Source organism: Limulus polyphemus, unplaced genomic scaffold (genome assembly GCF_000517525.1).
Source record: "Limulus polyphemus unplaced genomic scaffold, Limulus_polyphemus-2.1.2 Scaffold897, whole genome shotgun sequence".
Taxonomy (NCBI): domain Eukaryota; kingdom Metazoa; phylum Arthropoda; class Merostomata; order Xiphosura; family Limulidae; genus Limulus; species Limulus polyphemus.
Genome location: NW_013666507.1, coordinates 115,879 through 141,200, shown reverse-complemented (window position 1 = coordinate 141,200; position 25,322 = coordinate 115,879). Strand labels below are relative to the sequence as shown.

Genomic DNA, 25,322 nt, shown 5'->3' with positions numbered 1-25,322 from the left:
CCTTTAACTGATTGAAGAAAACAGTGTTATCTTATCCGTTAACTGATTGAAGAAAACATAGCAGTGTTATCTTATCCCTTCACTGATTGAAGAAAACATAGCAGTGTTATCTTATCCCTTCACTGATTGAAGAAAACATAGCAGTGTTATCTCATCCCTTCACTGATGGAAGAAAACATAGCAGTGTTATCTCATCCCTTCACTGATGGAAGAAAACATAGCAGTGTTATCTTATCCCTTCACTGATTGAAGAAACATAGCAGTGTTATCTCATCCCTTCACTGATGGAAGAAAACATAGTATATAATGAGATTAAGGCTTCAACTAAATTGAAATAGCTTGTTTTAAAATATATAATGAGATTAAGGCTTCAACTAAATTAAAATTGCTTGTTTTAAAATATATAATGAGATTAAGGCTTCAACTAAATTAAAATAGCTTGTTTTAAAATATATAATGAGATTAAGGCTTCAACTAAATTAAAATAGCTTGTTTTAAAATATATAATGAGATTAAGGCTTCAATTAAATTAAAATAGCTTGTTTTAAAATATATAATGAAATTAAGGCTTCAACTAAATTAAAATAGCTTAAATTTAACTTCTTTGGATTGCCAAAACAATAGCAAATTTTTATATTATTATTGTAATTATTATGTATAGCATTTTTTGAAAATGTGTCATCTATGGTGTTCTACAATAATAACATCAACTAAACTGTACCATAGAGTTGAAACGTAGAATAAAGGTTTACTCTCATATTATTTAGTGACTGGAAATTTATTGTAACTTTTTAATTTCTACCATGGAAATATAACAGTTACAAGTTTCACAATATTTGCAAATTAACTTTAGGAAGTAAAGATACAAGAACAAATTCTGGGTTTTATACTTGTTATTGTATTATTTAAAGAAATTCTGTATGACAAGCCATGGGATTGTGACTTAAGAAGTTAATGTTGAGATCTGGTTATACAGCATTATCTTTATTTACTGGTCTACACATGTGGGTATTAGAAGACACGGTTAAGGTTATAAATTCACATCTATCAATAAAAAAGTACTTGCCTTACTTATAAATGTTTGTGTGTATGGTTACTTTGGTTCTAGTCTCACAAACAATAAAACTACATGTGTCCTACTTATAGAACAAACACTCTTTATTATACTAAAACATTAATACACAACTTGGTAAAATTTAATGAAATGGTTGATGTATTTTGAATTGGAAATAAATATCAACAGTGCATAAAGTAGTCCCATGACATATTAATTTTAAACTAAACACAAATCTAAACTGGGTGGAAGCAAATAAATGTATAACAATACGTTAACCACACTAAATCTGCTATATCCACTACTGAATAGGACCAGGGCTATTCAAGCCAGCTGGTTGAGACATTATTTGACAACAGTTGTTCCGGTGTGAACTTGAATAAGTTGAAGTGTAATTTGTATTAATTATACTTGTGTTACCAGAATTATGATGAGGATTATTTAACACTGTTTATTCATAGTAACAGCATATATTATTATCTATAATAATTTATTACTATTGCTTATATTTCTTCTAGAACTGTTAGGCCGTGGAAATCCATCTAGCTACCGGAAGTGCTTAGAAAGACCTACTGAAACACCAATATTGTTTATGAATATCCGAGGATCAAAAAGAACCTGTATAGTGACAAGGTATGATTAAGATTGATCTTTTCTAAGTTTATGTTTTTAGCTGATCAACGTTTAACGCTATGTTTTCTTCTATCAGTTAAGAGATAAGATAACACATTTTCATGTTTTCTTCCATCAAATAAGGGATGAGATAACACTGCCATGTTTTCTTCCATCAGTGAAGGGATGAGATAACACTGCCATGTTTTCTTCCATCAGTGAAGGGATGAGATAACACTATTATGTTTCTTCAATCAGTGAAGGGATAAGATAACACTGTTTTAAAACAAGCTATTTTAATTTAGTTGAAGCCTTAATCTCATTATATATTTTAAAACAAGCTAATTTTAATTTAGTTGAAGCCTTAATCTCATTATATATTTTAAAACAAGCTATTTTAATTTAGTTGAAGCCTTAATCTCATTATATATTTTAAAACAAGCTAAAAGAAGATGGAAACGATAAGTGGCAAATCAAACTACAGCTTAGCAGATTTGATGGCAGCAATACAAGAACAGCAAAAGAAACAAGAAGAACGAGGAGATAAACAAGAAAAGAGACAATAGCAGTGGCAAGAAAACTTGCAACAGTGGCAGCTCGAACAGCAAAATAAACAAGAAAAGTATGGCTGAAGTTCTTCGTTGAAAGCAAAACACTGATTCTCGTTTTATAATTTTGTCTTGTCTCTCGATATTCCTCTAATTTACTAGATTTTCGTGACGTTTAATTTAGAGCTTTCTAGTCCTACGCCTACAGTCTTACCGATCTTCATGCGCCGTTTAGCTAACATCCGAAGTAAAAAATGGAAAATATAGCTTAGAACAATATTAATTCTAAAAAGTACAAAAATTAAAGTGATCATAACTTCATCATGTTAAATTGTTGGATTCGATAATGCTGGTTCAAAAATTCCAATTGTTTTACATTCTGTTGTATCATTTCAATACAAAAAGAACAATTTTATAGCTTACAGTTATAAATGATTGGGGACCTATTTTAATACCGTGCAATGCAGATGCGCGGTAGGCAAATATGTTGTTTGTATTATTATCGTGTGGAAAATAATTGGTAAGATGTGAATGTTAATGCAGATGAAGAATTATTTATAATATTATGTATTTAAAATCCAATTGTACAAAATATCCTGTTTACCCATGTAAAAACTTTTCATTGGTGAATCGTTACACAACTAACTTTTTTTTTTCAGGTTATCCAAGTGCTGAACAAGGGTTATTGTTAGCTTTTTGCACCGAGGCGGTTTCACTTTTCTCAGCGTGTTCGTTGCTCGATATTGGAACGTTGGCAATTTTTGTTTCGACATTGTACAAGTTTTATATGACGACTTTATCTCTTTGGATTGGTATGTGTTAATAAGTAAATAAAGACAACAAACTTTAATAATACGAATGTATTAAGTTAAATATTCTAGTCTCAAAAATGTGTAATTCATTGGTTTGAAGAAACATACGGTGCCAGTAATACTAGTAGTAGTAATAGTATCACCACCGTGCTAGGCTAGAGTGTAGTAGTACAGTACCATAGTATACTAGGCCTAACACTAACCTTGCAATGCAGTGAAATGTTTGTATTAAGCCTAATTCATGATATAAATGGTATTTCGTCGTACTTTTATTAAGTTTTATTCATTCAATAATTGTTTAATGGCCGATAGAATTATTGCGTCATAATTTAGATGAGAAAAGCAAGTTATGTAAGTGAAAGGTAAAACAGGGTTAGATTTAATTACAGTATAATAATAAATATTAATACATTTTAAGTTTAATCTAGTTTGGCTTAGCTAGTGTATTATTAACTAAAGTATAACTTATGAAATATAATTTACGTTTATTCAGTTATTGGTAAGTTACAAAACAGGCTAAAAAAATTGTATTATTGTTATATCTATATAGGCGTGTAATCTGAAGATTAGTTATTTGTTTAATTTTATTGTAAACTAAAGGTAAACTTAATTACTTTAGTGAGAATATAACTGAGGTAGTGATAAGATAATACTATTAATATATATTTAAATCTGATGTTAGGCTTAACAGTGTTTTCAATAGGCTATTTGTATTTACTCAGAGTCTGAGAATAACTAAGTAATTTAGTGTTTATTATTTATTACCAGAGTACAGTTGTTACCAGAAGTGTAAATTTTATATGTTTATAATTTATGAGGTATGACAAATGCAATGATTGGGTTTTATTTGGGACTGACATGCACAGTTTTTACTAAGGAAAATTTAATTTTAAGCAATATTTCTCAACCTGAACAGTTGCTAGATGGAAATATGGTTGAAAAAGATTATCACATTAATTTAGTTAATTATGAGCTTGATAAGAAAAATTTGGAAGTTTAAAAAAATGATAAAGCATCTGGACTGGATAATATTTACTCAAGGGTTTTAAAAAGAGGTTAAGGATTGGATATATTTCCAGAAGATTAGAAGTTGGCTAATATTACTGCTGTTTTTAAGGGAAGTGATAAAAAAGTGTCCCTGTAATTATATGCCTATTAGTCTTACATCAGTGGTGGGAAAAGGTTTTCAATGTATGAAAAAAGATGCTTTGCAAAGTCATTTAACAAAGTTTAAAATTTTGTTGTATCGTCAGCATGGTATCACCAAGAGAAAATCTTGCCTGACTAATCTTTTGACATTCTTTGATTTAAGAAGAGGTTACTGTTTATGTAGATGAGAGTATGGTGTAGATTTCGTGTATCTGGATTTTCAGGAAGAATGTGACAAGGTTCCACATAAAAGGCTTGTTAAAAAAATGATTTATATAGATATAGGTTGGCTCATTGGATATAAAACTCTCCAGATGGAAGAAAACAGAGGGTTGTTGTGTGTCAAACTGAATTAAAGTGGTGTACCTTAAGGCTCAATTTTAGGACTTTTGTTCTTTTTGATTCACATCAATGACATATATAAAGGAAAAGACAATAAATTACTTGTTTCAGATGTTAAGGTTTTGGATGTTGCCGACTGTTAAGAGACTGCTGCTACTTTACAAAAGGATTTTGATTATTTGACGAGTAAATGGTAGATTACATTTAAGTACAATATGTGCAACCTAATGCATTTAGGATATTACAGTTTTAATTATGAGTGTAATTTGGATGGGAATAATCTTAAGTGTTATGGAAGAAACAGATCTTGGTGTTCAGGTTGAGCAGTCTCTTGGTCATGTCTGGAAGGGTTTTTTCTATTGCTCCAGAGCAAAATTGCATCACTGAATTAACAACATTATAGAGAAGTTATTCAGAGTCTTTTACATTTAATTATTTTTATATAGAACTGTAACATTTAATTATTTCTACTAAATTGTTTTATTTAAGTTTAAAGAGAATTTTATGAAAAATCCAAAATATGTTTTAGGCTGCAAATAAGTGCCATCTATAGCTAAACAGCAGTCTTTGGAAATTTGTAAAACTTTCCCACTGTAATTACAGCGAAATGTAGCCATCTATGATCAATATTTTAATTATTTTGAACGATTTGGGGCATAAATCAGTGCTCTTGGGCATACAAGGTTAAAAATATTTTAACCAGTCTCATATGCCTCATTTGTTACGATGTGATGTAACACTATATATCATGTTTGGCAAATCATTAGAATAATAAACTGAACACTTGACAAGAGCTCTGTTTGAAGTTTATAATGGTGTGTTGAATGTGTGTGGTTTACCCTCGTACTTGTCATGAAACAGTTGAGAGAAATGTTGAAGTTGGTTTGTAACGATGTTTGAAATAAATGTTTTTGAGAAGAACTTCAGTAGCAGTTATGTGACTATTTATTTATAGCATCTAAAAGGCATTCTATATCATCATGTGTATGTTGTAATTGAAAACATCAGCAATATTTCCAGATGAAAATTGTTAAATTTTTATGAGAAAATAGACCCAAAATAGCATCAAATTGTTCCAGTGTTTACACACTTGAAGAGAAAATTTAACCTTGTACAAGCTGATGATGATTCTGGCTCTGAACCTGAATTAGTTGATGAAGTATGAAAAAAAAAACTGATGTATTTAGAACCTGCCCCTATGAACACACACTTTGATCACCCCAACCTGTGGTAGGGTCATTCAGTGTTAACTACAAGCTCCTTATGGAAACTTAGCCAGGCCGACATCACAGCCATTCAACAACCCATGTTCACAGTGGAAAGCATACAGATGTCGACTGGAAGATTTCCACCATGTGGGCGGGTTGTTAAAGGGCAGTGCCGTTGACCTGATGAAAGTTTCTGGGACCTGTGTGTGCTGCTTCATGACTGGGCCAAACAGGTCTAGAAAGAAAAAATAATTGCAAATATAATAACTTGTTTTAAAATATATATAATGAGATTAAGGCTTCAACTAAATTAAAATTTTTTGTCCCACTCTCTGACACCAATTTGTTACGTCTCTGGTCTTTGTTCATTTCCCGTAAAAATTCCTTCCGAAAAACTTCAGCGATACAAGTCCTTTCTTAAATAAAAACTAGTTTATTCTTTCTCAATACAATTTTGCAATACACTTAATTTCCACAGTCAATTTAACTTAAACACACGCTATAATTCACAACGAATGATTCACGCACTTACTTACTACCTCGCTTGACTCAATTGTCCGTCTTTGTCTGTCTGCAATTCTGTCTCAATTCATTGTCTGGTTCATATATATACAAGAATACTGCACATCTAGCAAGCACTCGAGCATTCAAGAACCTTCGAGAATATCATGACATGTTACTAGCGTCATGTGGCTTCCACTATCGTAATAATACTAATCAAGACATAATTAAATCAGACCGTGTCTGTTAAGTTTTCCAATATAGTGCAGTTTTAGATGATTAGTGTGGTAAATCTACAAAAGTTAAAGCCAGAGAGACTATCTATATATATAACTGTAATGCCCTGTTTTTTCTTTCATCTTATTTAAACAGTTTTAACTCTGGTATCACATGAAGTTTTACCTTAAACTTTAAATAAGCTACCAAATTAATCAGTACAGCAAGAGGACTTGCATCAACTAAACTCTCTTTTTTTTTCTCTCTCTCTTGCTCTCTAGTATGTCCCATTTGCCAACAAAATATTAGTAGGTTTTTAAAAAACAAACTGTAGAAACACATGGGTATATATCATACCATGGTTCTCAAAAGGTACTCTGTTTAACCTGACTGTTTGCAAAAGTTTAGCATATGTTTATAGAAAGACAATGAGTTTAAGAATATTCTAGTGTGCAATTTTTACATGAGTGAGGTCAATGAGGTCATATAATTTACCTTAAAGGGACTTATAAATTTAAATTCACCAATGTGCAGAAACACATTACCATTAGGCATATGTAAAGATGAGTTGATTGTATAAAAATAAATTAAACTTACAAATTTTAAAGTTTTACCAATGCTGTCAAATTTTGACTGGAACCTTATTTGTAGTCTGTAATACATTTTATGCTATGAAAGTTTAATTCAGACAATATAATATGTACATTAATTTGACTAATAATTTATTTTTAATTTTCCATTATGATGTCAGTATTCCCCATAAAATTATATTATGTTTGCCTCATATATGCTGCAAGGCAAGAAATTAAAGACATCACTTTAAAAATGAGCATAATTTGATGAAATTTAAGAAACTACACTTAGCCTAAAATGTAAAAAAAAATTATTCTATTTTTCCTAGGTATTGCAAAAATAAGATAAGTTTCATTGTGTAGCAAATTTAAATAACTAAATAGAGAATTCAAACCTCACCTAATTACTGCACTTGTTTAATTTGTGTATTTTTTTGTTTTAGCTAAAGGTTTGCTTAAATATTATTTTTATGATTATAAAACTCAATTTTTTTGAAAATGTTTCTTTGGTTTCTTTCACAAGTGAAACACATAAACAGAAGTATTGCCATTTATGATCTAAGTTCAAAACACATTGTAAAAGGTTTAACAATCCCTATACATCAATTTTAATTTATGAGCATTAACACAAAAACTTTTGCTGCAATACAGGATGTGATGTATCATTTTAACTTCTATCTTGTCAAGGCATGCTATTAAAATAAGTAATACTGAATGTATTGAGCAGTTGGTACTATGTATTTTAACAATGTTCTGTTGTATTAGGAACGGTTACAGCTGCCAATGCTAGCAGCTTAAGTGATGGTGCTGCTGCATGTGTTTTAATGACAAGAGAAGCTGTAGAAAGATTTAAACTTAAACCTCTGGCAAAAATCGTTGGTAAGTTGACTCTATTTGATAATCTCTGTAAGTAATGTTATGGTCTTAAAATACCTTATCTTAAATAGCCCTACTACTGCAGGAATTTAATACAGGGTTGAGTATGTTATACTAAGCTGACAACTACAACTGATATAAATTCACAGTGGATGGAATGTATCAGAATTACATTTTGACATTGTTTGTTTTGTAGATAGTGTGATGCCAACAAAAAATTATTGCTTTTGGAAGGGTATGTAACAGTTTTTTCAACATAAAATATTCATGCTATTAAGTCATAAAGATGTGTTCAGATCAAGGATGTGGATATCCTTTGGTATTTAATGGCATTGGAAAACAAAGGAACATAGGTCAACTTGGGACATCATGACCAATACAGAAAGAGACATGCAAGAAGTCATACCCCAGCCTTAAGAATCCAAGAACACAAAGGTCAGTGACAAAAGCCATCCACATGCACCAGGCAACAGTACACAAAAAGTATAATCAAAAAGGATTTTATCTGGAAAAGCAACATAACTCATGTACATTCTTCTATGACATACTTCTTCATTCGTTGACTACCTCAAACAGTTGGAGAATGAAATCAGTATTTATGCTATTCCATATAAAGACATCCTGGTCAAATCACTGTATACATTGTTATGGATTTCTGTCTGATTGGTCCATTAGAACAAGCTCTGAGAAAGATCATCCTTGTACACTAGATGGATTATTGAGAAGTGCACAAAGGGGTGTTTGCTTTAGACATGACTGCTTTACAACTATACAACAGGGTTATTGTTAAGATACACAATCATCATATAGTGTATGACTGGACATGGTGAAATGGACTGTAATGGTGTGGTAAAGCTCCAAAATTGCTCTAATATAACATACAGAATTTTGGTATTTTATGTTTTATTAATCTTTGCATTATTTACATTTAATAATTTGAAATGCTCTACAAAAAAAAAGTCCTTTTTTAGTTTTGAGTTTTTTTATACTATTACTCTAATTTATTGATCGAAAGTGTAATTCACAATGCAGTGAACCTTAAAGGAAAACTGCCTTCATAGAATTTATAAAGAATTGAAATTGATTAAGAAAAAATATAGTTTGCAGCTTTCTGATGCATAGTTTCTTTAATGGTAAATCAAGGAAGTCTTAGCTCTGATATTTCTAACTTCAAGTTCTTCACCTACCTTAAAATATTACAAGATATTAGTAAAAATGTTGAATTTTTTAAGCATGTACACATTTATATTGTAAATGTTGACATGAATAGTATATCAAACAAGGCTTAATTATTGATTTTGCCTATATTTAATATCAAGTATTTAGAAATGACTTTTTGAATTGTTAGTCACAAATTATATACAGAAAACATATTAAAGGGGTGTAAAATGAAGCATATTAAAGATCCTTGGAGAGGGGTGGAAATCAGTTGATATATTTTATTAGTGAATTTTATTGGTAAAATACTGATAAGGGAATGCAAATTCTTAAAGGTTATTGCCTTCCTATTAGTAATATTACAGTAAGGCTGATAATAATTACAAGAGTTATCTGCAAGACTTTAGTAAGAAAAATGTATGATAACATTTACATTGTACCTTGTTTGTTGCATGTGGCTTCCAATAACACTTTTTTTTGCTTGGTATTAGAACTAAACTACAACATACAAGATTATAAACAAAACACTGTTTATGCCATTTGTTTATCAGACAACAAATCATAGGGTGTTGAACAGCTTATCTGGCAGAGCATGACATCTAATAGTACTGTGTGTGTGATATTACATCATAATAAGACTGATACGAGCTATATCACAAAATAAACCAAAACACCATGAGCATTTTTGAAAAGTGGACTTTTTTTCCAGAGGGGGGTGTAGGAAAGTCCACTTTCCAAAAGATCTTGGGTATTGGGCTTCTTCTCTGATGATATATTCTTGTATGCTTTGAAGTATCATCACTTATATCAGTCGGGCTCATACACACAGTGTACTTAACTGTATATCAAGTGAAATGAAAATTGTATTTCATATGGTGTAAACAGTGTGTTGTTTGGTGTTTTTATGATCTAAGTTTGAAACACATTGTAAAAGGGTTAACAATCCATGTACATTGATTTTAATTTTGAGCATTCACACAAAAACCTTTTATTGTAATACATAATATGATTTATTATTTCAACTTTTGTCTTGTCAAGGTATACTATTAAAATAAGTAATACTGAATGTATTGAGCAGTTGGTACTATGCGAATATATCTGTTGGTATATAATGGCATTGGAAACAAAGGAACATAGGTCAACTTCTGGCACCATGACCAATACAGAAAGATACATGCAAGAAGTTGTATCCCAGCCCAGTTGTACACCAGTGTGGTGTGTTGTTTGTTGTTTTTAACCTCATACGTGAGTTTTTCCTTTTTGTTTACCTAAAGTGGTCTATCTTCCTCTGCTTTCTTTCTGTGACACTCTTTTTTTTCTCTCCAGTCTTGAAAGATGTTTTTTTCATCTCTCATTGTCCATCTGGCATACATGCTATTAATGTTAATTTAACTTGTATTTCCTAGTAATTGTTATGTTCATATCTGGATAGAATTTTGTTACCAAGTTCAGTTTTGTTTAATTTAGAAAGTCAGGACAATTTCTCTAATTGTGTTGTCAGAGTTATAAATGAAAAATTGTTATTGTTTGTGCCCAGTGAGGGCAGTACACAGCCATATCTCATGCACAAGTACATTATGAATGTCCCAAACAGATAATTTATATCATATCACGATTCTTTGGCTCAGGAGTTTTCCCGTTTCCTCTATTATGAGGTAGTTTAAACTGCTTATCTCTTGTGTATTTAGTTACCCGAGTTAGAATCTGTGTCAAATATTGATTATTTTTTCCTTATCAGATCTACATCTTGCTTCATGCTGTTTGTAATTGTTTGTGTTCTTGTAGTTAATCCTTGAGTTATGAAGTTCATATAATCTTACTTAACGTATATCCATCATGTCCAACTTACTTAGTAGTCCACTGTCATCTCCATTGTTATTAATCAGGTGAGTTTGTATTTTACATGTTCACATAGCTCAGGGGAACTGAAAAAGTCAGTGAAATTTATATTTTGCGCTCCCAGTCCAGGAAACATTAGGGAAGTTCATTTCACAGGCTAAATCTGGTGAAAGATGGGGAATTTCATGTGATTTCAGTGATGCTTCCAAGACACAGATGGTGAAAAAATAAATTATCATTAACCGCAAAAAACCTATACAGGTTAATTCTGGTATATTTAAAACATGAATATGCATATCTTATGCATAAATATTGTTTTGTCTACATCAGTCTTTTTTGTTCACCATTAATTATCATGGAGTATCAAGGCTGTCTCAATAGATTACATAAATAATAGGTAGGCCGATGCCTGAATGAAATATGAGTTCTAGACAACATTTATTTTTATCTTCCTAAGTCTTGGTTATGGACGATCATTTTACTACAGACTAAAACTAAAGTGTCTTTAATAAATTATTATTTAGAGATAGACTGTTTTCATTAAATAAGTTATACTGATTGTTCAAATTTCAGTATATTAATAAAATAGCCCTCATGTTGGTTGTCACAGAAGGAACACAATATCCAGGATATGTTACATAGTTGACATGTTTGTGTTGGAAAGCTTTGAAAGATGTCAAAGTGAAAACAAACAATTTAACTATTTCAACAAAGCCTGGTAGTTCAAATATAAAACATATTTACACAGTTTTGGTGAGTTTTTATTTCATATATGTACTTATTTATTCAAATAATTATCAAACAAAATATGCATCATTAAGCATTGCCTGTAGCACACATCATGATGAGAAGTACAGCTTGGGTAGGGGTTATCTACAAAAGTCAAGTAAAATATTACCAGTGGAAGTTAAGGAAAACCCATTTAAATACAAATGCAGATGTCGCTATATAATATCAGTAATTTGTTAAAATATCAAATTGAAAAAGTTTTGAAACCAGAATGTTTAATTGACAGTAACTAATAATTTGGAATATGTAAGGGTTTCAGAGAATAGGATGCTATTTGTATCCATAAATCTTTGTACAAACAGTTGAACTTGTCCCAGAGAATAATTGAATTTGTCCTGTTTACCTAGTAATTTATAATTTAATGCATCCAATATCTGAGTAATATACAAGGAAATTTTGCAGCATGCCAAGCAAAAAATAATTTCTAGAGAAGGAAATAATTGAATGAAAGTAAAGATGATCATGAACAGCTTAATAGAATTTGATTCATAGTCTTAGTTTGGGTTTGAAACTGGGTTTTCAGTACACTGTATGCTCTTTTGATTGAAATGTTAATTATTAATTGTGTAGTGCAAGTGTGGTCAAGTAAGGAGGATGTGTGTTTTTCACTGTATCTAAGTCCTATGTTCATACCAGAATAAAAATTATAAGTATTTTTGGAAAAAGGTTTACTGTAACAGTTTTTACTTAAAGTAATAATCAATATTATCTAAGAACAAAATGAGAAACTTGACACTTGAGATAGTTGAATGGTACAATACTATTATGCAATCTCACTGTCAGTGATAAAAATGTTTGTGTACAGTAACATTCCTGCTTGTGCCAGTTACCATAGTCTCAGTTGATCACCCACCATGCTACATCTCTTGGGTGGAGTGTCCTTATCTACTTTAAGTATTAACACAGTATTTGATGCAGATGAAATACTGTATCATCACAGTTCAAGAAGTCTAGTGTACATACTCCTGTCTTCAACACCTACTGCCAAAGACATCCTTTCTGCTTTGGGGATAATGGCTTAATTTCACAGTGTTTCTCTTGAGATGCACTCAATGTGATACCTCCAATGGGACCTTGCTTCTCAATGGTATCTGACTTGAAATCTGTTGTTATGCAGAATGCCTATTTCTTCCATCACCCTCTCAAGTTTTGGTTGAATCAAGAGTTATTACAGATGGATATTTACTTCCTCATCCTAAATACTTTTTATCATTTCACAGTTACTTCCTTGTTTGAGGTGTTGTGTTTGGGGAATCAGCATTGTCCTGGTTCTTCAACAGTGCACTTCAAAATGTTGGAATGTTGGGCTGTTTTTCACATTTGTCTCTAGTTCCTGCCCCTTTTACATCACCATTGTGTATTAGTTCACACAAACAATTCAAAAATGATAGCTTTCATCTGCAATTCTGGGCAGCACTTGTTCTTTTAGCTTTTGCTTTACTGGAGTTTCACTGGTTCATTGCCTTCATTCTCAACTTGGTCACATTTGAACCTGTCTCATTTTGAGGGGTTAACAATTGTAACACTTTTTTTCTAGTTAATCAGTTTTTCCCCATAGAGAGGATCAACTTTTTCATGGGGAACCAGTCCCATTACAACTATGAGAACATCTTCTTCCGCATTTTCAGGTGTCTTTTTTTTTTAATGTTATTTTAGTTTTGGTATGCAAGTATACTGAGTGTTTTTTTCATTTTTATATTAATGTAGACTTTTTAAAAAAAATTCTATTTTAAATCTAGACAGTTTTCACATATCACATTGTCCATAAAATTATTAAGTTGACTTCATTCTGGCTGCCTTTATTACCTTGTTGTTCTCTAAAGATAACACCAACTCTGCTTCCAGGTGTATTGCTGTAACACTGCATATTATGCACGAATGTAGACAAAGAGTGTTCTTTGCAGCTAGGGCAGATGATATCTAGAGGCTAAGGCCTCTTTTAATTTGAAGGAGAATGACCAGTCACATGTGTATTCATAGTCACTATTGGTACATCCATTAAGTAAGAAGCATTAACTTTAAACTTTTTTTTTTTTATTCCTGTAAACTCCCAGTGGAACATAGGGCCGCAACAACACCTCTCAGTGGAAGTTGTTGTTGCAGTTTCTTGTAGCTAGGTTGGTTTTTACAGGGTGGAGTTGCTAGCCCCGTGCCCAACCCTCTTCCTTTCTCATCGTGGACTTGGGACCAGGCAAAGGCGGAGGTTGCCATGTTTGGTGTGATGGGGATTTGAACTCGCGACCCTCAGATTACGAGTCGAGTGCCCTAACCACCTGGGCATGCCGGGCCAACTTTAAACATTACTACATAGAATCTCAAGTGAGTTGTTTGGTGGGTAAACATCTTGAGGGAAAGCATCCAGTTAGTCATTTTACAAGTTCAGTAGAAAGCAACTGTTTGTTCATTTTCCTAACATAAGTATACATATTGTATTTTGTGTGTACTGATTTAATGAAGGTTGTTTTCATTTTGTGTTACATACCATGTCCTTACTGCTTTGTTTTTCTTAAAGCTATGTGACTACCCACTGAATAAACTAATTTTGTGTCTCGACCTCCCTTAACTGTGGGATCCTGTCCAGTTATTAGTTATTACTGGTCTACTCCTTCTTCAAAAACCTTCCACTACATGTACAGGACAATTAATTGCAATCTGACCATGACTGACTGTTATACCACCACTTGTGACCTGAGAATGTGATGATTTTACAGGTAACTACGTACTGCCTCACTCCCCTTTTTTATGTATTTAAAGGGTAATGAGTGTGAGGAGGTATCTTGCTGAGAAGAATGCATTTTCTGAGTATCCTCATTTGGTCCACTCATTTTCCAATGAATCCATTCTAGTTCTTGATTCTATTCAACTCTGTTTTGATCACATTTTTAATTGCTGTAGTCCAGATTATTACCTTCTTGCCTGAGATCCCAAATTTGGTCCTTATGATTCTCTCCAGTTCCCTTCTCCATATCAATTTGGGTAATCTGACTTATTTTTGTATTTTATGTTTTTAGATTTAACATGAATTTCAAACAGGTACTTATCTCTGAAATATATTCTCATCCACCCACCCAGAACCAAGATATAAGTGGTTTACATCATAACTGCAAGTGCAATTATGCAGGAACAGCAGAGCTTATATATGTCCTCCTCATGCAAGGGCAATGCAACGTGTGGAAGAGTGCAGAATTAAGGGTTAGTTGACACATGCTCTGCACTGTGTCAATGACATTCAGATCTTTAGTCACTTGTTTCTTTGATAGCATGAAATCAATTCATCAAGAAATGGCTTTTTATATCTTAGAAGTAAGCACCTCTTTGATATTAATTTTTATTCTAGAAAAATTAATTTCAGGAAGGAGAATTAAAAAAAGATTTAACTTATGTTTGAAGAAGATATAGTGCTCAAGGTTGTAATACAGGTATCTCTTTCTGTTTTGTTTTAGTTTATATATATTAATGTTCATACAATTTTTCAGTAAAATTCCATGTATAGGGAAGTGTTTTCGTGTCTTTTTTACTTCTTAGATGTACATGTAATTAAATAGTCATTTTAAGTTGACAAAAATTTATTGGCAGGTAAAAATGTTATTCCTAGTTGTTTGTATTATTTTTGAATATGGGAGTGATTCAATACAACTTTATTTTCAGACTAACATTCCATCATATATATTTATCATTATATGCTGTCAAGTTTGTGAAAGTAACAAGTATTAATCAATTTTATTGAGGATTAATCATTTCTGTTTCAAAGTTGTATATAAGTTTCTTTGCCAAGCTTATTTTGTTCAGTTGCAGCTTAGTTTTAGGAATTAGAAGAACCTTTTTTATAGGTAGGTGCTTTTGTCCCTAGCTTTTGTGATGATTTTGAATGAGCTGTGGTGTAAACCTATGTTGCAGTCATGCAGTACATGATTTTGTATACTTAATTGGCTGTTTGTTTTAGATTTATATGCTCACTAATGTTGGAAGACGTCTGAAGGTTAACTGTTTATACCCTGAGTTACATTTAGGACAAATTAATTCATATACTACTATTGATAATTTCAAGCAGTATTTTGTCTTCATAATGTAAAAAGTTTTTATCCTACAAGCTGGTTAAAATATAATTCTTAAGGTTATCTATGATAAGCTCTAGGGCTTAATCTGTTTATTTATTTTCTTATTTTACAATTTGTTTACCAATACGAGACAATACTGCAGTTACCAATCATTTAGGAACATCACATTTTCTTTGTTTGGTTTCTTGAGCTCTATCCAAGTATTTCTTCCACAGCTATATTTCTTGCACATCTGTCTACTAGCCTTGAGCTAACTCTCATCTAAATTCACTTGGTTGATGTGAACTATGCTGGTGCATGATGATGTCATTGTGTGACAATATCCCTCCACCAATAGGAGGGCAACACAACCTCTATGGACAATAACTCTCCCTAAGCACTTGCCCTTGTGAAAATTTCATATTTTTCTTCAAACTATCTAGAACAAACATGTTTTAAACTTTTTATTCAATTTCATGAGATTTATGGTAGTTTACAAAAACTTTATATTTGTTTCAGATTTACTGATTTCTTTTATTATTAAAGAAACCCAAACAATTGTTTTCTACTTACCCATTATAACTTCTCAATTGACAATATCTAATTTGTCCCGTGATAGTGACAATATTTCTAACACAAGACTTGAGTCTTTGTGATTTCTGGTGCTTGTTGACTATAATGGACATGACAGCCATTGTTCCTTAATGCACACTGGGCCGCCTCTTCCTGTCCATTGGGCTGACTTTCCTTCTCCCCTTGTTTCAACATAATCAGGATGATAGAGATTTGACCTGCTATTTCAGCCATCAGGTTTTATTTATAGAGGAGTACCTTCCCTCTTGTATTCTCTTCCTTGGCCTTAATTCACAGGTATGTTCTTTTCTTTCTCTTTCCTTTTTGTTTTCCTCTTTTCTCCTGACTTTTGGGTCTATGTAGTCTCATTTCTTTATTAACTGTAAATCCATGCTAACATGTCTCATCCTAATAGTTTACTTGACTGTTTTATTCCCACTCACAGCCATTCTTTGCTTCTGTTCTTAGATTCCTACTCTTTGGACTACCTTTCCATTTGGAGGATGAACCCCTCAAACTTTTATTTTCCTTTACATTGCCCACCTTACATGCTCTTGCCTTTCTTACTACCCACTTGAATTACCTCTCAGCACTTTACTTTTTGACTGAGGCACCTCATGATACTCCAAGAGAGTATTTTCTTCAGAGATTTGTTCTCTTCTTTTCACTACATTGATCTGTAATTCATTTTGTGTTCTATCCATTCTTACTTGGTTCCTCTGCTGTTGGGATGGGTTTCGCTCCTAACATGTGTATGTCTCCCTCACATTGCTATATGTAATCTTTGTCAGGCTCCATTTCTTTGTCCAGAGTTCTTTAGTAGTGTTTTTGACTCACTGGAAACTCATACTGATGTGGCCCAGTATCAGTCCTCATTGTCTAGTATGGTTTCTTGTCTTTCTCCTTTGACATTCTGTTCCTGTTTCTAGGCCAGCTAAAGCTATGTCTCATCTTCTCATCCTAGTTTCCTGGCCTTCTACTTCCAGCCTTCCCACTGCCTGATGTCAGGATTGTTGTTCATTTTGTCTGTGACTATCTTGTTAGTTCTGGTTCTGTGGGGGCTCATGTGTCTTTCTTTGCCAACTTTTGGTCTCCATTTTCATCCATCAGATGAGTTATTTAGTTTCTCACCTGCAACCTATCTCTCCACTTCACTTCTCTCCATTCCCCTTTGTCTTAAACTTCTCAAGGATGTAGTCTTGGATTTGTTGGCCAAGAATTCCTTTGAGTGGGTATTTATCCTTACACCTGGTTTTTTTTTAGTCTTTTTATGTTCCCAAGATCAGTGGGTTCTAGCATCTGGTTATCAACCTCTCATCTTTCTGCTGGTTTCTTATCATGCCTCAGTTCTTTGTGGAAAGTATCTTTTCTACCTAGTGTTTTTTTTTCCCCCATGGACTGTGGATGACCATTGTCAACATTTCAGTTACTTTCTCACATATTCTGATCATCTTGTCCTCCAGGGTCTTCCAATTCCATACTCTTCCCTTTAGCTCTATTTCTTTACTCAACTCATGGGGCATTCATCCATTTTGTTCATGATTTCTGATCATGTTCCTGTCATCCTTCACCTCTGTTTATTTATCACTTGTGTTGATTTTTTTTATGTTGACCCATCTGCCTCTCCCTTCCTCTGGGCCATCCTACTATGGCCCATCTTTCAGCCATTTTCACTTGTTGTTTGGCCTTGGATTACTGGTTTTATCTTCTATATTTTGCATTTCCATTGTTGTTTGTTTTTTCTCTACTTCCATGCTTTTCATGCTCTTCCACAGGCTTCATTTGAGCTGTTTAATTCATGTTTGTTTTATCTTTCTTCTCCTTCTTGCCTATTGTTATTGTCATTCAGATGTCTTTGCCTTCAATGCTTTCTGCCCTCTCCATCACTGTAGTTTCTTCCTCCAACTTGACCAGAACTTTCTTCCTAACACTTCGGCTGCTGGTGTTAGTTATAATCTTTTCACATTTTAGTTGCATCAGATTCATAAACTGTCTCATTTTCTCACACCTTATTCTCACCATACCTTGGATGACACCCCTTAGGGCTGGCATGTGGATGGATCTGCACACATCTGTCTCCCTTTATCTTCATTATCTGGCTGTTTCAGTTTTTGCAGAGTTTCAATTCACTCCAGTTGCTGTTCTTCACTACATCTACATACTGTCTTTGAGAAGGGTAAATATGTTTTCCTTTTAGGGAGGGCCTGGCATGGCCAGGGGGTCAGGGAGCTTAACTCACAATCTGTGAGTCATGGATTCAAATCCCTTCCCCACCAAACATGCTCACCCTTTTAGCTGTGAAAGCATTATAATGTGATAGTCAGTCCCACTATTTGTTGATGAGAGTAGCCCAAAAGTTGCTAGTGGGTGGTGATGTCTAGCTGCCTTCCTTCTAGTATTTCACTACTAAATTATGGACAGCTGGAGCAGATAGCCCTCATGTAGCTTTGTACAAAATTCATAACAAACCAAACCTTTTTGGGACCCTTTTTTACCTTTCTTGGATCCCACCAGGTGGTTGGTGTTACCTCCCAGGGTATGCTTATTTTCCAAAGACCACATTGTTAATTGAAAGGGATAATTGAAAGTGCTCAAACCATCCACCCTGGCTCTACCAGTGCTCACTTTTGAGATGGATTGTTCCATAAGAATGCTAGAGGTATCCTTGTGGTATACAATACAATTACTAGGTTGCTTGATTCAGACCTTACCATTTCATGGAATATCATGAAAAAAGCTGGTACCAGAAAAGTGACTGTCCACTCATGCTCCACTTTGGCTCATGCTTACCAGCTTTTAAGTAGAAGGTTTTACAGTCACCTATTGCACTCTCACCAGTAAAGCACCTTTCCAGTAGGTGGGCTGATGGAGATTTGGCATTCCACTGGGTCTCCCCAACATGAATTCTCCCCACCTTCAAGTAGAGCACAGGAGACCCTTGCCACTAACCAGTTCCTAACTGCTGAGGTGGTAGATGTTAGAGAAATCCTCATTGGTTAGGCTTAGCAGAATGTGGTGAGAAGTAGGGCAATGGTGATACTGTCCATGTGTCCTCCTGTAGTGAAAGTGTCCAATAGATTTGAGATGAGCACACTACATACAGTTTGATCACACCTTCAACATACTACACATATTGGCTCACAGACTGCTTATGTGCAGTTGCTCATGCTCAAATTCCATCCATCCCTGTGACACTTGGAGACCTTTCGTCTTTTTCCCCTTTACATTCCGGGTGAAGAGTATACCCTAGTCAATGATAAGATGCAGTCTCCCTCAAGTGTGCCCCTATGAAGCCCTATCCATTTAGTGTTTCACACTATAGGCTTTCTCTTCAGGCACTTTCTAAAGGGAGTGTATCTAGATTTAAATTTTGCACTAGTCCCTCCACCAATTGAATATGGAATTCTAGTTGTTCTGTGTGAAGAAGTGAGGTATCATTTTGGAAGTTAACATTTTCCTAATCTGAAAATGTATTTTCAATAGATACTCATCTCTTCACACATTTTTACCCAACCTCCCCACTTCTGGTGCACCCTTTTATTGCCTTGTCTAAGAACGAAGTTATCTCTAGAATGTGTGCTTCAGGGGAGTTACTGTGCATGGAGGTTGTGTCACCCTCTTATTAGTGAAGGGCTGTTGTCACATGATGACATTATCAAGAAGCAGTGCAGTTCACAATAAACATGTGAATTTAGGTGAGAGTTATCTCAAGGCTAGTGGAATGCAAATCTCTTTGGCAGGTGCACAAGGAGTATAGCTGTTGTATGTGTGGAGGTGAATATCTATCAGAAATACATTTTCAGGTTAAGAAAGGGGAACTTCCAGGTTGACACAATTAACCATATTTTGAGGAATCCATTATTATTCATAAACTTTTTAGTATTTTTTAGTTCTTTAGGCATATGTGCTAACTTAGTACTGTATTATTTCTCTAATAGATTAAATCTGTGGTTAAATGTAAAGTCTTCTCAAGTAAGATATTCAAGTAAAGTGATTTTACATCAACAGTACACAGTATTAAAACTATGTTGTTGAATTATTGATCTCTCATTTCATTATTGAACATAAAGCTTTCTGTAATATTTTACTTATTAGTAAATTGCTTTAATGTTTACCAAAAATCAGACTAATTCATCTTTACATATCCTTAGAATCAGATACTAGTCAATACTTTTCAGTTTCTTGGCAGTGGTGTAAGATTTTCTCTCTCATGATTCAGTAAACATGATTTTGCCTTGATCATTGTATTGGTATGAGTACAAATACAGATGACCCTATTCTAAATTTAATCCATATTTACACAGTGAAAAATGGTGTTCAGTAACAATGTATAAATTTCATTGGCTAAGTCCCCTTAATTACTCATGAGACTGCCATCTCAAAGATGATTCTAAATCTGACTACAGGTTTTATTATAAAAAAATTATTAAAATAACAGTGAAGGCATAACCAGTAATCCAGCAGTTAACTCTTTCTCTACTGACTCAGTTGATTACACCAACCACATATCTATCAGTTTCCATACTATAACTTTTAACATGTATATCTTCATGCAATTTTCAAGCCTTTAGTAAACATTACAAGTCTTTTGTGGACAAAAAATCAGAATTTTTAATTAATTATTATTCCTAAAAATTTAACTGAATATATGGAGTCAGTGTTGACTGCTTTTAGTGCAAAGTGATTTTCATGTTAAGATTAAAAATATTTTCATTTCTCTTCATCTGAAAATTTTCAGATTTCATACGCATATTATCTAAAATCTCCTAAATCAATATCATCCATTTTCTTTCTCAGTAACTATTTTATCTGGTATTTTTTCTAACCTAACTCTATATAAGGTGTCAATTTGACCACCCTCATAACTGCCATAAAACTTTAAAGAATGAAGTGAGTAGTACTGTTCTATCCTTTTTAGTATTGATCACATAGTTCCAAAGTAATACCCCTCAGAGTCTGTACTTCAAACCTTTTCACATCTATTTCCTGTGTTTATTTTATTGTTAGTGGCTGAAGTAGAAACCTGCCAATCATAAAGCAATGAATCACTGTTCCTACCATTAGACTGTTTACTTGACACTGTAATATGACACCATTGATAGCAAATAAGCAGCACATTTACTAAAAATTTCCCACAGTGTTAATCGTAATCCTTCCTGGCTTCGAGAACACTGTGGAAGAGGATTTATCAACTTGTTTATAGTATGGTGATTGCAACAATAATTGTCTAAAGTAATAAAAATTGAGAAGATATGTATGATATGGCTCAGTCTAGATCTGATCCAATAAACTTGATAGATGGTTGGAATTTAATAGTATAGATTTACAAAGTGTGTAAGTGCTTATGAACATCCATATATTATTATTGATATTTACTCATAAATCCTTAATATTTAGTTATTTTTCTTAAAACATAACACAATATTAAACAATATATATATATATATATATAGAAAAACAATGATTTCTAGTTTGTATTTTCATGTAGAGTATGACATGAAATGAAAAAGAAAGTTTCATGGATTTTATTGAATTGCTTGTTAGGTGGCTATGATTGTTATCTGGCATCTGTACTTCAAGAATGTTTGACACATCACAAAAATGACTGGAAATACATGCTGAAAGGATAAATTTAAATGAAAATTTTGGGGTGTAAGATCTGTGCTATAGCAGGGCCCTAGTGTATTCATCAAGTGGGAAAGGAAATCCCATTTTTACCTTCACCACTGAAGGTGGATGGAGGTTATATTTTCAACCCTTTGTGTGTTTATCAGCAAGATGTTTGGAAAACGGCTGAATGGATTTCAACAAAAGTTGGTATGCATTTGGACTATGACCCAACGTAGAATTGATTATTTTTGGAGGGTCAAGGTCACGAAAATCCATTAATCTATTCGTTAATACGAGGACTGATTTTTTTACACTGTTTTTGCTCTATAACTCAGTCAAAAATTATCAGTTTTTGATTAAACTTGATGGATTTATGTAGAATATTACTCTTTATTATCATGTCAAAAATAGTCCATGTCTGTTGATAACAACAGATATATGGAGACATTTTCATAATTGAATATAATCAACACTGTGTGGCAGAGGTATGCACTCTACTGAGTGTCTCTTTAGTTTTTGAGCATCTCTTATATTGTTCTATTTGTTTTGGCTGTAAAATATCAGTATAACTGTTTCTAAAGTAATAGTTACATGTTTTGTTGTAGTCTATATACATCTGTTATGTAGATTAATTTGTGATGTTTGAGTTTGAAACCAATTTTTAAAGTGTGTTTCCACACAATTACCTATTTTTAGATGGTTATACTTGTATTACATATGTTCACTGTGAGAACAGACAGTGCGAATTAGTTGGGTTAGTTCATGTTTCTTATAGCTTCTCTCTTCTGAATAAGAGAAACAAATGTGTTTACTCATGTACATTGTGAGAACTGATAGTGCAACATTAGGTGTGTTAGTTCATGTTTTGTTTAGCTTCTCTCTGCTGAATAAGAGAAACAGATGTGTTTTTGCATTCTTTTATTTACTGGAACATACTCCCTATATGTGTTTCCTGCTGCAGTTTTGCATTATTTTGCCAGTGGTGTGGAGATATAATTGATATATTTTATGTTAAATTAGATTCCATAAGGTATAGATCTGCCATGGCCTGGTGGTTAAGGTGCTCGACTCACAATCTGAGGGTCACAGTTTTGAAACCCTGTCACTGAACATGCTTGCCATTTCAGTCATGGGGATGTTATAATGTGCCAGTCAATCCTACTACTTGTTGGTAAAAGAGTAATCCAAGAGTTGGCAGTGGGTGGTGTTTACTTGCTGCCTTCCCCCTAGTCTATAATTGCTAAATTGGGGACATCTAGTGCAGATAGCCTTCATGTAGCTTTGCAAAAAATTCAGAACACAGCAAACCATAAAGTACAATATATTTTATCACTGTATTACAGCACTGAATGTGTTCACAAGAAAGTGGAATTTAATGGTCTGCTATACAAATAGATATTGCTGTATAAGAAATTGTTGATTTGCTTTGGCAGTGCTACTTTTATAGATATATTTATAGTTTTATAAATTGCCACAAACTTCATAAGTTGAAATCACCTTTAGAGGTGTAACTTGTGATAGGAAGAAGAGACTAAATGGCTAGAGATCTAGAAGTAAATATATAGATCAGGGGTTCACGAAGTTAATACTGGGGGTTTGTAAGCTCTGTTCTTTAATTAAATAATGCACGGAAAGACACAGAATAATAACAACGTAAAAATCTGAGTTTGTTCTATAACTGTCACAATTTTTCTGGCTCTCTAAGTATGTGAGAAAAGCCGTTAAAAATTCAGCTAAGGTCCTTGATGCATTCTCGTGGGAAAAAATGTGGAATATAGTATCGATAAAGCAACATTAACCAGCTCTTTAAACAAGTAATTTTTTAATACTGCTGTTCTTTTAATTGCACACTCAGTTATATATGTCTTTTATTTGACAGTGAAAAATGGGAAAACAAGTTAATTATTAGTTAATAAAAATAGTTTGTTGGGTAGACGGAATCTTTCAAAAACATGGGGGCTGTGAGGAAAAAATAAAATAAAAGGGGTCCTTGGTGGTGAAAAGGTTGGGAACCACTGATATAGATTAATTGCATATTTCTTACTGAAATAAAAAATTTTTATGCAAAGATATCATTTTTTGGTGTCAAGCAAAGAACTTTCCATTCTATGTTTTTTTTTAAAATTACCATTATGTTGAGGCTGCATCAAGTAATAAATAGTTAAAATAAGTGAGAGGGATACAGTACTTATAATATATCACTTAACATAGTAGTGCTTAGTATATAGGAATGGGCTGAGAAAAAAAAAAGCTGCTGTGGTTGAGTTACATCCTTATTTGAACACCTAATTGCCATTATCGAGTATTTCACAGCTTGTGAGACTCCTAATATCATTGAAAAGTGTTGTTAAAATGGAGAACTAGGTACTGGCTAAAGAGCCAATGTGTTCATCGTTCTTTTTTCTTTTCCCATTCTAATCAAAAAAATTTGTGAAGGTTTTGCAATGGCTTTAGTATGACAGAAAAGCATTTTAAGAACACTTAGAAACAGGCTATTACTAAGCACAATAGTGTTTAGTATAAGCTAAAAAAACAAAAAAGAAACCTTAATTCTAGTGTAGGTGATGTTATCATTGCCCCTTGAAGTTAGCTTTCTTACAGAATTATGGTGTTCCATTAAAAAGCTTAAATACATGGTGAAACAGGACTTACCAGCCAGTAATATATGAACATTAGATAACTGTAATGTAGAATATAGTCAATGCTTTGTATGCTATACAGTTGGTGTCTTTTGGGAGCTAACCTCTATATTATGTATGAAGTGAAGGAATAAAAAAGAAATACATATAGTATTAAATTTTATTACACACATTCATAGAATACACTATCTTTCAGTCTGGGCAAAAAACTTCAGCAAAGAAGTAATAAAAAACATTTTGTAAATGTAAAATGATGTAGGGATGGCAGTGCCAAAAATAATGCAAACATGAATATACGGATGATACAGCTATACATTTTTCATATGTTCTTTCCTTACTGTAGGTTCCTCAACATTAAGTTCAAAGAAGTTAAGATTATGACCAGTGATGATTAATAACCTAGTGTAGCCAATTGAATGCTATAATATCAATATCTGAGGTCACTCTACAAGTTTAATGAAGAAACTGACAAAAGTGATATATTAACAATATATATTACCATTGAATTATAAAAATAAAACAAATGTTCATATATCAACATATCAACCTACTACAGTGAAATGTTTTTTTTTCTAAAAAAGAGGGGAACGAGTAATAAAAAAGTTAGCAACAATTGAGTATAATGTAGGGATGACAATGCCAAAAAGTATAAAAACGAGGTTTGGGATGAATACAAAAAACCATACAAAAATCACTACATAAGTAGCCAAATCTTTCAAAGAATAATTTTTATCTACAACTAATGTTGAATTCCTGTCAATTGCATGAATTCAGGTTTGAATAAAAC

The 25,322-nt window shown here is 33.0% G+C and overlaps 1 protein-coding gene across 14 annotated transcripts in view; it reads left to right on the top strand.

Annotated features, from left to right (window-relative positions):
* LOC106461099 (acetyl-CoA acetyltransferase, mitochondrial-like) overlaps window positions 1-25,322 on the top strand; it is a 152,632-nt gene that overhangs the window by 71,440 nt on the left and 55,870 nt on the right. For all 14 annotated transcript variants that reach the window (XM_022387981.1, XM_022387971.1, XM_022387976.1 and 11 more), the window contains one exon: window positions 7,780-7,893. In XM_022387981.1, the coding sequence (XP_022243689.1) occupies window positions 7,780-7,893 (114 nt within the window). The remainder of the gene's footprint in view (window positions 1-7,779; window positions 7,894-25,322) is intronic.